The sequence below is a fragment of the Phocoena phocoena genome, chromosome 14, assembly GCF_963924675.1.
Source record: "Phocoena phocoena chromosome 14, mPhoPho1.1, whole genome shotgun sequence".
Lineage (NCBI taxonomy): Eukaryota > Metazoa > Chordata > Mammalia > Artiodactyla > Phocoenidae > Phocoena > Phocoena phocoena.
Genome location: NC_089232.1, coordinates 52,807,765 through 52,821,128, shown reverse-complemented (window position 1 = coordinate 52,821,128; position 13,364 = coordinate 52,807,765). Strand labels below are relative to the sequence as shown.

The following is a 13,364-nucleotide window of genomic DNA, read 5'->3' as shown; positions in this document are numbered from 1 at the left end:
TTTGCTAATTTACAGCAGTGTGTCTTGTACATTATGGCTCCTGCAATATCAACTTATACACTGAGAGAGATCATTTGCAATGCATTATTTATTTCTTTTGTCTTTATTGCTCTATTTCCATTAAAGCTTCTTTTTTTTCTTCCATTAAAACTTGAATTACACAAGCACTGAGTATCATAAGTATGTTTTTCTGAGGGTATGGTTTTAGTGAGTAACAAGTACAGAAGACAAAGAGGACAGGAGAACAAACTTACAGAGTAATTAATAAAGAGAAAATGCCTTGTTGGGTTGTATTATGATAATTGATAACTGATCTTAACTAATGATGTAACTGCATTTATTCCAAAGAAATTAAAAAAAAGAAATTTGGCCACTGAAATTAATAGGAATCCTGTTTACATTTTAAGAGAGTTTCCCTATGAGGGAATTTTCAGGAACAAATTACCTTTGAGAGGTGGAAGACTGTATATGTAAAGACTTACAACAGCTGTGGCGCATAGTCAGGAGTCAGTAAGTGTCTGCTCTTGTGTTAGCTTTCTCACTAGATCAGTCTTTATCCTAGAAAACCACTCACTATGCATTCATTCCTGGAGTCCAAAAGTACCTCACAGCATCATTACCCGAAGTTTAATGAGAATACCAGGGTGAGAAGTCAGTAGTAAAGATGGAACCTACAATGAGACCAATTAATGAGAGAGACTAGAAAGAGGAAATTATAGATTTTGCAATTGTAACAATGGGCTTTTGTAAAGCGCACATCATTCAGGGGAATACAATTTGTAAACCTTATGTTATCAAACCTACTTATTAGGAACTCAGTATGTGTGTGAACTAAGGAAAACTTTGTACCAGAGGAGGTGAAGAGTGGAAGGAAAGAAAATAGACCAGAAGAGAAAAATAAAAACTGACCATAAATCATTATGCATCTAACATTCTGAAAGCTCCAACGTTTGATTCTATTGATAAGAAAACATACCATCACTGGGCACAGATAGTTCCCACTGTGGCTAACCTTAACGCCTGCCTATGTGGTCTCAGTTGATATTAAAATATTAAAGTTGCAAACATTTGAAAATATAACGAAAAAAATAAAACAAACTTGAATTTTACTCATTTCAACCCATCTCTAAATTCAAATATTTACCATTGCTTTTTCTTTTCATTATTGCCCTTTTCAATATAGCTATTAGGATGTGTGTATTTGTGTATGAGAAGATATTCATATTTTCACAGACACATAATTTTTTTAATTGCAAATTCACATTTGCCAGATTATATAAAATAAACATAGGTTTTGGTATGCTTATTCTCTACAGTTTAGTACATCCTGTAGATTTTGTTGTCAGAGACTGCCCCCTACAGACACTCTCCCAGCCTAAAGGAAGGAAGGCTAAAAGGAACTAGAATGAGAGTAGTAATCACCACAGCATCAATCTCCCCATTCAATCCTTTCCACTCCCTGGAAAAAGCCACTCTTACTCAAAAAGCTCTCACTCCAAGGCTCATTTTGACAATAAAACCAATATACCTTGACACGTATCAGTTGACACTTTCCTTGGGTTCTTCTTAGAAATATCTCTCCCTTACCCCCTTCCTCTCTCATTCTCTCCTGTGCACGCACACACACAAAGTGAAAGGAAGATTCACTTAAGAAAAAGACAAACACTTTATTCATGGAGAATAGAAGTGTGGAAGTAGGACTTCACTTTACAATCCATGTCTGTCCGAATTGTTGAGGTTCTTTTTAAAAAGTAGATATGATTTTTATAATTAAATAAGTTTTTAGAAATAGAATAAAAAATTTAAAAGACAATACAGGAGGATCTTTATAACCTTGGATATAAAGGAAATTCTTTAAAAAGAAAAAGAAGCAATTATCTAAAAAGAAAAGATTAACAAAATTGAAAAGATTAATAAATTAACTATGATAAAACTAAGACCTTCTATTTACCAAAAGACAGCATAAAGAAAGTGAGAAGAGGGCTTCCCTGGTGGCGCAGCAGTTGAGAGTCTGCCTGCCGATGCAGGAGACACGGGTTCATGCCCCGGTCCGGGAAGATCCCACATGCTGCGGAGCAGCTGGGCCCGTGAGCCATGGCCACCGAGCCTGTGTGTCCGGAGCCTGTGCTCCGCAACGGCAGAGGCCACAACAGTGAGAGGCCCGCGTACCGCAAATAAATAAATAAATAAATGAAAGAAAGTGAAAAGAGAAGTTACAAGCTGGGAGAAAAGATTTGTAGCACATGTAACTGAGCAAGAATATCTAAAAAATACTTATAAATAAGAAAAAGTGAAACAACACAACAGAAAAATGAGCAAAAGAGTAGAACAGGCACTTCATCAAAAGAGGAAAGCTGAATGGCTAAGCAGGAGGTATACTGGGATTTGTTTTATTAGAATTATTTACTCTTTATATGCTGTAATATTCTTTTGTATCATCATTACTTAATGAAACAATTTTTTTAACCTAGGTTTTCAAATTAAAAAAAGAAAGAAACAGGAGTGACCTCTTTATTAAGTAAAGCTGGTACCTTTAACATTGGGCCTAATGTAAGAGAGCAGATTGAGGTCCCCTGGATTCTCAAGCAGTGTCCTGGCTGCTCCTTCTAATCCCAGCTGCTTTGCTCTCTGGGCTTTGGTGCCCTTGCTCCCAGTTTTATATGGTGCTGACTAGGAAAAAAAGTCAGAAAACATACCAAATTATTCAGTTTTAAAAAGCAAAAGTTAAAGTTAGGACACAAAATTACAGGACATGTGAGAATGCTAAAGACATCCTCTTCTCAACCCTTTCCTCTCCCTTCAAAGATTAATGCTAACAGAGAATACAAGTTGTATGAAAACAGTTGTTCCTTATCAGACTCTTTATACTTTTCTATATGCTTACAGTTAGCTATCTGCTTGGATTCACTCATCCCACAAACTCAGTGCTTGGATTGCCAGGACTGCAAGTCCTCAACTCAAGCAAGCTCCTCTAAAAGATGTCCTCACACAATGCTTCTACTTCTTAGTCCACATTCACTCCTCAACCCACTGCCCCCTCCCTGGCTTCTCTTTCCACACACCTTGCTGAATGAAAGTGGTATCACAAAGATCCACAATGATCCTCTAATTACCAAATATACATTTTTCAGTCCTTATCTTGCCAAAACTCCCTGCTATATTTAATTACTTAACCATTGATCATTACCTCCTTCTATGACTCTCTTCCTTAATCTTTTATGGGTATCATCATCTCCTGATTCTCTTCATACTTCTCTGACTATTCTTTCCATGTCTCCTTCTTAAGCTCTCCCTTCCTCCACCCATGCTTCAAAAGTTAGTGCTCCTCAATGGTCTATCCTGACCTGCTTACCCCATGATCTCTCCTTGAGTGGAATCTTCCATTTTCATGGTTCCAAATACCAATTACATGCTGCAGACACTCACATCTCTGCCTCCAGCTCAGCACACTCTCCCTTAAGCTTACGCTTCTGTTACCTACTCTCCTTTTTCCCCACTCAACTGGGAATTCCTTGAAGACAAGGACTATGTATTAGTCATCTTTGTATTGGGTTGGCCAAAAAGTGCCTTTGGTTTTTAAGTAAAAATAAAAGTCATTTTTCATTTTCACCAAGAACTTTATTAAACAACGTATTCACCCTTCTGTTCCACTACCTTCTGCCATTTTTCAGGCAACTTCATAATTCCATCTTCCCAAATTTTTTATCTTTTTGAGCAAAGAACTGTTCCAGGTGCCTTTCACAGTCTTCCAGGGAATTGAAATCTTTTCCATTAAGAGAATTTTGTGAAGACCGAAATAAATGGAAATCCGAAGGTGCAATGCCTGGCGAATATGGCGGATGAATCAGAACTTCCCAGCCAAACTGTAACATTTTTGCCTGGCCATCAAAGAAACATGCGGTCTTGCATTGTCCTGATGAAAGATTATGCATTTTCTGTTGACTAATTCCAGACGCTTTTCGTCGAGTGCTGCTTTCAGTTGGTCTAATTGGGAGCATTACTTGTTGGAATTAATCATTTGATTTTCCAGAAGGAGCTCATAATAGAGGACTCTCTTCCAATCCCACCATATATACATCACCTTCTTTGGATGAAGACAAGCCTTTGGTGTGGTTGGTGGTGGTTCATTTCATTTGCCCCACGATCTCTTCCATTCCACATTGTTGTACAGTATCCACTTTTCATTGCCCGTCACAATTTGTTTTTAAAACAGAACGTTTTCATTACGTTTAAGTAGAGAATCGCATGTGGAAGTGTGGTCAAGAAGGTTTCTTTCGCTTAACTTATGTGGAACCCAAACATCAAAGCAATTAACATAACGAAGGTGGTGCAAACGATTTTCAACGCTTGATTTGGATATTTTGAGTATGTCAGCTATCTCCCGCGTGGTATAATGTTGGCTGTTCTCAATGAATGCCTCGATTTGATCGCTATCAACTTCAACTGGTCTACCCTACTGTGGAGCATTGTTCAGTGAGAACTTTCTAGCACGAAACTTCGCAAACCACTTTTGACACGTTTGATCAGTCAGAGCACCTTCTCCATATGCTGCACAAATCTTTTTTTGCATTTCAGTTGCATTTTTACCTTTCTTGAAATAATAAAGCATAATATGCTGAAAATGTTGCTTTTTTCCTTCCATCTTTAATATTAAAATGGCTACACAAAAATTCACCAGTTTTGATAAGTCCATTTTTTAAATGCACGCTGATATGACAGCTGTCACATACAATCTAACAAAATTGTTTTGAATGAAGTTAAAGACAACTAAGTGCTACTACAGCCATATTATGGGAAAAAACGATCGAACCTTTTGGCCAACCCAATAAATCCAAGTGCCTATCACAAAAAAGTGCTTAATAGATATTTACTGAATAAAGAATATTTTATTGAATTAAATAATGATGGTGGCTGATGACTTTAGCTTTTTATTTCAAGCTCTTTAACTATAAGACCCAAATCATAATATACTGAGGTAAGTATTACATTAAAAGATAAAAAGGATTCCTTACCACGTGTTCTAGTTCTTCAAAAGTTTTACAGTTCAGCAAGGCTTTTAACAAGCACTCAGACATCTTCCCCTCCTTCTTAATTTTTTGGATTGTGTTATAAGTCTTCTTTGCAACAGCCCTGAAAATAGAAACTTTTATAATATACAAGACCTATATGTTAAAACTTTCTTTTTGAAGCTATATCAAACTTACAGAAAAGTTGTAAGTAAGGTAAAAAGAACTTTTCCCCCCTCTGAACCATTTGAGAATAAGTTACCATCATCCCCAAGTACTTTACTATGTATTTTCTATAAACAAGAATCTTCTCCTATAACCATCAAAAGCAGGTAATTAAAATTGATATTAACATTGATATAATACTGATACAGTCTAACCCTCAGATCTCATTTAAGTTTCACCAATTGTTCCTATACATGTCCTTGATAGTGAATTCAGCTAGGAATGGGTTTTATGTAATTGCTATGTGTCTACAGTCTCCTTCAAGCTGAAACAGTATTTGTTTCTCCTTGATTTTCAAAACCTTGATACTTTAGAATGTATTATTATTACAGCCTTTCATCCTATTTCATTATCTGTTACGATTTATAATTTCTGCCTAATAATGCTATTGCTAAAATGATGGGCAAGAGTTAGAGAGATGATAATATAAATTACTAAAAATGACTGATGGAAAAGAAAACTAAATCTACTTATGAAAAAAAGAAAGGCAGAAGATTATAAGTTAATGAGGAAGAATATGCAGACCTTAGATCACACCTCTGTGTCTTCTACATTCCTGGTAGCCCAAGACTGTTTTCAGAGGGTGAAGCCTACCAGGGTCATTTCGACAAAAGGCCAATGACCTACTGGCTTGCATATGAGGGAGAGGAAAGGCATCTTTAGAGAAAATACAGAAGTTTCTTACTATCCATAATCATAATCTTTTTTTTTTTGCGGTACGCAGGCCCCTCACTGTTGTGGCCTCTCCCATTGCGGAGCACAGGCTCCGGACGCGCAGGCTCAGCGGCCAGGGCTCACGGCCCTAGCCGCTCCGTGGCATGTGGGATCCTCCCGGACCGGGGAACAAACCCGTGTCCCCTGCATCGGCAGGCGGACTCTCAACCACTGCGCCATCAGGGAAGCCCCATAATCATTTTTTGATTCACTTTTTTAAGTGACCCTCAGTAAGAAATATTTTTACCTTGCAACCCAGTATATATACATATATAATTTCATATTTAATAAAGTTAATAAACATGATAAATAGTTTCATGAAACAATATTTACCTTTACCACAGAAACTGCACTCATATTTTCTATTCTCTATTTCATTTTTGTTAAAGTGGTAATGACCTACCAAACTAGTTTCACTACTCATTTATGAGTAGCAATTAATAGGGTAAAAACCAATGCTCTAGTTATAGAAAAAGCTGAGCTCAAGAAAAATAGAGACCATACCTCATTACCAAAAATAAATCTCTGTACGATATAAAAAGATCTTCTAAGTCCTAGTCAATGCCACCACTTACTTGGAGAAATAGTCCTCTACTAATATTTAATGTATTCCTCTATTAATAGATACCCAGAGAATGAACTCTGTTGCAGCTAAAGTGTGTTTTTAGAGAAAAAGAAAATAATAATGTTAATCTTGACATAAAGCTCCTATTTGTCCCCCACCCAATAAAAAATTGGTAGAATACCTTTAATTTTTTTAAGTAAACTATTCTTGATTGTTTGTGACACTTTCCCCAATTTCAGATCCCAAAACCCTTAAGATTTTCTTCATTACTTTGCCTTCAACCAAACAGAAAGCTTACTTCCGAATTTGCAAATTGCTGGACTTCTAGATGTGGCCTTTAGATGATTTTGTTTGACCTCAAAATTTTTTTACATAAAAATTCAGATTATCAGTTTTTCAAAAATAGGAAGATACAGCAATCTGGGTAGAGAACCCCACATGTTATAATCTGATGGAGATGAGTAGCAGCTGCCCCTCTTAGACAGGACTTGTGATCTCCAATTTGTGTCCCTTTGTGCTTGATTATACTAGCCTGGCCCTGGGTGATCTGAATCTGAAACCACTTGAATAACTAGTCATTTATATTTCTGGGTTGGCTAATTGATTTTGCCTCTTGATGAAATATAACTTTCCACATATTAGCATTTAAATCTTCCTGGCACTAAAAGAAATCAAACAAAACGGGTAAAAATGTTAGTGAGAGGCAAGTTCCTCCAAAATCACAGAGGCTTATTAGGCTCGTTCTAAAAATAACCCTTAGTGTTTTTAGAATGGCTTCATGGTAAGATTATATCCAATATAAATCATATCCTTGTTGAAGAACACACATAGCAACAACACAGCACTTGGCATGTAGGAGACATGCAAAAAATAAATGAATGGTAAAGACTGTTTCAATAAACTCTACTGAATACAGTTAGTTTTATAGCCTTTATATGTTTATTTCTGAGTTATTACAATAAATCCAGAGGAATATTTTTTTAAAGAGTGCTTTCCATTCTATAACCATACAAAACTCACAATCCACTAACATTTAATTACCATGCCCTATAAAAGAATAGAAAAAGGAAATGTACATATTTCCTACCAAACTCTATATAGCCAAAGAATTCTCCATTTAGGGACTTCACAGTATTAAGAGGACAGTTTTATGTAAGCTATTGAAGATTTAGACTAAAATGTATTTTTCTGAGTTATCTGCTGGTAGTTCTAATTTTTCCATTTCTATGAGAGAAGATGACATTCAAACTCATAGGCACAGACTCTTAATAATGCAAACCACCTTTTGCAGATACATGCCCAAGCTATGCATGAACACACCAGCAGAGGGACTCTGCACACCCCTAAATAAGTAAAATGGAGCTGGCTTCCTCTGTCAGAAGGGGACTATATCCAGATTACAATAAATCAAGAAAACAAAATATTGGAACTGTCAAAATATACTATCACCCACTTCCTCACTGTTTCGCCTCATTGGCTCACACACCCTCTTTCCCCTTAAACAAAGCTCATCCCTTCCCAGGTTTCTTACCGTAGCTCCTCTAGAGTTTGTTGAACTTCTCTCAAGGAATCAGCATCAAGGTTATTAATAAGCTCTTTTCGATAACGTATAATGAAGGGAATTGTGTTATCATCATTAAAGAGACGAATAATGTTGGCACAAACCCAAAGTTCAATATCAGTTCTCTCAGATAAAACCTGTAAATTAATATTTAGTGATTTAAAACTCTGAAAATTAAACATCTGTATTATAACATACGGTTTAAAATACAGCAATTAAATAATGTTCTCCAGCCACTTAGAAACAAACTGCTGTGGTTTTAAAAAAAGAAGAAAAGGAAATTGTATGAAATATATATATATACTGACAATCAAAGAATAGTCATTTCACTCATTCTATAAAGTCCAATCGAAACCACTCTGTATTGCCCGAATTCTACAGGGCTCAAGTGAGATATGCATTTTTCATCTCTCAGATTGGCACCAAAGAAGGAGATGGTAACTCACTGTGCTGGCATAAGTGATGGGAAAAGGCACTTACAACTATTGCTAGTGAGAAAGTACAATGGTAAACCTCTGGAGGAAGAACAGTTTGGCAATATCTATCAAAATTTACAATGCATAAACTCTATGACCCACCAGTTACACTTCTGGAAATTTGTTCTGATATAGTCATACCTCTGGAAAATGATATTATTTACAGTGATATTTTTTGAAGAATTTTTTCCAGTATGGTAGAAGTCAGCAAAAAATAGTCTACAATGGGGAATTGATAAATAAATTATGATATGCCCATGGAGCAGAATACCACTCAACTTACTCTTATATGAATGGATATGGAATGAATTACAAGAACTTGGAACATGGCTTATTTTGGGGAAAGGTAACTGGTTAGCTTAGAACTAGGGCAGGAAGATCCTTCTATATCTTTGGAATTTTGTATCATTCCCATATACTACATATTCAAAATAATTATTTTTTAAAAAACAAGTCTGCAGGTTTCAGCAAATATGTACATGTAAGCAGAAAAGTTTAGAGAAGTCAGCCTGGAGAAGAGAAAGAATAAAATGCAATTTCAGTAACTGTTCAGTAACTGTTCTCAAAACCTAAGCTGATTTTTTTTTTTGCGGTATGTGGGCCTCTCACTGTTGTGGCCTCTCCCGTAGCGGAGCACAGGCTCTGGATGTGCAGGCTCAGCGGCCATGGCTCACGGGCCCAGCCGCTCTGCGGCATGTGGAATCTTCCCGGACAGGGGCATGAACCTGTGTCCCCTGCATCGGCAGGCGGACTCTCAACCACTGCGCCACCAGGGAAGATCCCTAAGCCGATTTTTTTTAAAGTAAAGCATGAGAGGCATAAGCTTTATTATTATTTCAATCTTGATGCTCAAGATATGCCAAAACTGTAAGAAAAAATTCAAAAATTATTAAAGCATTAACATGGTCAACTGCTTAACAAAATCAAGTCAATATATAAAATACACTGAATTTCAAAACTACAGATGAAATAAATGGCTGAGCTCCAGAGACTATTGAGGATACCCTCATTCCTCTGTGCACTGTATATCCTAAGGCCTACATCTTATCACCCATTCTCAGAATGCCAGCTTTACATCTCCAGCCCTACCTCTCTTCTGCATGAGCTCTGGACTCATTTAGCCAGCTACCTGACCTACCTCTTGAAATCCTATTAGGTATCTCAAACTTTGCATTTGCAAAAGTGATCTCCCTCTCAAACTTCTTCCTCTTCCAGTTTTCCCCCTATTATGTCCATTCAAATTACCAGTTCAGGCCTGAAAACTAAGAGTCTTCAACTCTTTTGACTCCTTTAACTCTTAAATCTACTCTATCATAAGAATCAATCAACTCTAGTGGCAAAATATTTCTTTAGTCTATTACTGCTCTTCATTTCTGCCCTATAGCCCAGTCTAGTTCAAGCCAGGATTACTGCAACTGCCTTTTACTATTCTTCTCGCATCCATAGCAATCTCATCTATGTCAATTTCCATAAAACAACAAGAATTATCTTTCCAAAATCTATATTGGATCATGTCACCTGACTAGTCAAAACCTTTCAATGATTTCCCATAGCATTTAGAATCCAAAGTCCTTACCATGACCCAAAAAACATGGGCCTCCCTCTCCAATCTCATCTTATCCAGTCTTTCCCTCATTAGAAGCCAGCCCCAATGGGCTGCTCCTAGAACAATGTTCACTTCCTAGAACAAGCTCAGTTGCTTCCCTCTTCAGAGGCCTTCATGAGGCTGCGCCATCATGCAGAAATGCTCCTCTTGCCTGATATCACCCCTGACCCCTACAAAGTCACGTTCATTAGTATTTTCTCTCTCAACCTGTACCTCTTCCTGTTTCCTATTCCAGTTAACATTATCTCCTACCACAGAAACCTTCGGGGATACTGTGGTTATCTCCCCCAACAATACCTCCCTATTATGTAGCAGCTTTGTGGCTGAAGAACACTTGACCTCAACTCCAACTCTACAGCATTTTGTTCAGTAACCAGTTGTTTTAGAATTACAACAGCCAGAGTTTGGACAGAGAGATGAGTCCAGTCAGCAGGAAGCTCAAGATCTGGCTTAGAACTCTGGACCCAGGTACAGTTTCTTCCTCGGGAGAAATATGGTTTATACAAGTAGAATCTTGAAGTTGGATGGCAGTGCAAAGAGAATTGTGGAGAGACTATTGCAGTGCACTTAGGTAACTTTCCTGTTACCTAAGTCAGTAAATCTCCTTTATTGCTTAAGCTAGTTCAAGATAGGTTTTCTCTTATTGCAACCAAAAGCATTCTAATCAATGTCCTCAGTTTCACTGTGTGTTCTCTATCTCGCTCTCCTAATCTGTCACCAAGGAAGCAAACTGAACTTCTAAAATGTCTGTTCTTTCCCCTCAAGCTCCCTTTCTATTATCTTCTTTTATCTAAACCACAGAGCATTTTTTTTGTTCTCTATGCATTCCACCCAACCTTTCTGCATTACTACTGATTATACTTCTAAGACACATTTATAATAAGTCCCTTATTTTTTTCCTCTTTTTCTTCTTTTGAACGTAAGCTTCAATGACTCTTTCCTAACTACTAGTAAAAGTCCAACCATTGTAGCATAGTTTTAAAATCCTTTCCCAAGCTTCCTCCCAAATTTCACTGTCCTCACAGAATAAACGATCTAGAACGGAAGATAAAACATTAATATAAATAAGTACAAATAAAACAGAATACACCAGGGAATAAGTGGTATAACATCTTCAGAGAAGAGAACGATCTCCCTGGTGTAATCAAGGAAGGCCTGCTGCAGGGGCAGCATTTCAGCTGGCCCTTGAAAGGCCAGATTCTGAAAGACGGACATAAGACACGAAAATGACAAAAATGCTCATTATTTTGGAACTGAGTGATTGTTAGAACCCATGGGCTCCCACTATCCTAAACTAGTTCAGTGACTATTAACTAAAAGGGGCCCAAGACAGCTAAGACTCCAGACCTGCATCTGAAGTGTACCAGGTCCTGACAAATCCAGAAGCATCATATGTGTTGAGAGTGTATACTGCTGCTTATGAAAATTTGCTTCTTGAAATTAAGGATAATAAAACTACATACAAGCAGTCACAACTCTGGGGCCTCCAAATCATCCAATTTCTTCTGTCTTAATTTAGTCAAACATTTATTTTAGCTCATATTATATGCCATACCAAGCCAGTAATAAAATGTAAAAAGCCAAGTCCCTCTTGCCAAGAAGCTTATAAGCTAGAAAGAAGAAAGTTAAAATACAGTGTGATCTGTACTCTGACAGAAGCATATACAGGCTCTTTGAGAGCACGTGGGAGGAAGAAACATCTACCTCTGCAGAAACAGAAAAGTAACAAGGGAATGAAGGTATCTCAGGCAGCCAAATGAGGACAGGAATTCTAGGAAGAGAGAAGAGCATATCAAAAGCCACTGATGAGGAACCACTGCACATTTTTTAATTCTATGTTCAGTAATGCTAAAATGTACAAGGTGTATTGAGGTGAGTGAGAAATGGAAAAAGGGATGGAGCTAGATGGTGAATTCTAAAAAAAGTTTGAACTTTATCCTATACTTAATATCAAGCCACTCAATGACTGATCTGCTCATTACTTGATTTCAGCTGTTGAGTCAACCTCCCCTGTAAACTCCCTTGACATTTTATGAGTCAATGAGATTTGGGGACTAGAGTAGCGGTTCACAACATGTGGTTCCCAAACCAGCAGCATAGGCACAATCAGGAAACTTGTTAGAACTGTAACTTCTTGAGCCCCACCCCAGATCAACTGAATCAGAACCTCTGGGGTGGGGCCCAGCATCTGTGTTTTAGACAGATGAGGCAAACACCAAAGAAACAGCTAAGCGTTAAAAGTAGAGATCAAACTTTAGGGATGGGCAGGGAACGACTAAAATTTTTACTTTTAAACTACTACTTATTTCAACTATTACACTTATTACTTTAATAATTTTTATAGTTAACTGGTGAATAGGAATGAGGGTAAAGTAAAAAGGAAGGCAGTCTCAATATTTTTTTCACCTCTAAGACTTAAATAGACACTTTTTGTGACTGTTGTTGTTTTAAGCTAATACCTGTATAGGGCTTATTATGTTCTACACACTTTTACATATTCAATATTAACTCATTTTACAGATACAAAAACTGAGACCCAAAGAAGTTAAGTAAATTGCCCAAAGTCCCACAAGCTATATTTCCTTTTCAGAAATTTGATTTGTGTGCAAAGCAAGATGATTTTCTTCAGGCAAAAGTATCAATACAAATTAATCAAATCGCCCTACTTTTCCTCCTGAATCCAACTGTGATGAGACATGGTGCCTTCATACTGTCCTCTACTGTCTAAAACCTCCAACAAAATGGCCTTCTCTGCAAGTGGCCTGAGAATTTCCTCCTTCAAAATCTATATTCCCATTTCCTCAGTTAAAAAAGAAAACTGCTGGGTATCAACAGCTAAACTATTGCCTTAATCATACAGGCAGCATTTTAAAAGAATTAGCATCTAAATTAAATGACACTCAAATGAGTAGATTGACAGAGAATTTTTTATTCAAAATCAAACCAGCAACTGGACACCTCCCTTCTAAAACAGTTTTGATTACTGCTGTTCTCTTTTCCCTTACCTATTCATTTTATTATATCACTTATTTTACCACACACATAAGTTTCCTTAAAGACTGCAAAAGGAAAAACTATGCTGTTAGAAGTCAGAAGAGTGGTTTTAGGCAAGGGGATGGAGGATTGAAAAAGGGTATGAAGGGATTGTAGGGTGCTGGTAATGTTCTGTTTCTTGATCTGAAAGCTTGTTACAATGGTTACAATTTTTATT

The 13,364-nt window shown here is 37.1% G+C and overlaps 1 protein-coding gene across 1 annotated transcript in view; it reads right to left on the bottom strand.

Moving 5' to 3' along the window:
• SRBD1 (S1 RNA binding domain 1) overlaps positions 1–13,364 on the bottom strand; it is a 222,481-nt gene that overhangs the window by 197,631 nt on the left and 11,486 nt on the right. Inside the window, exons 4-6 of the mRNA XM_065891116.1 lie at positions 8,042–8,208; positions 5,013–5,130; positions 2,532–2,670 (exon numbers count right to left, since the gene is read on the bottom strand). Of these exons, the coding sequence (XP_065747188.1) occupies positions 2,532–2,670; positions 5,013–5,130; positions 8,042–8,208 (424 nt within the window). The remainder of the gene's footprint in view (positions 1–2,531; positions 2,671–5,012; positions 5,131–8,041; positions 8,209–13,364) is intronic.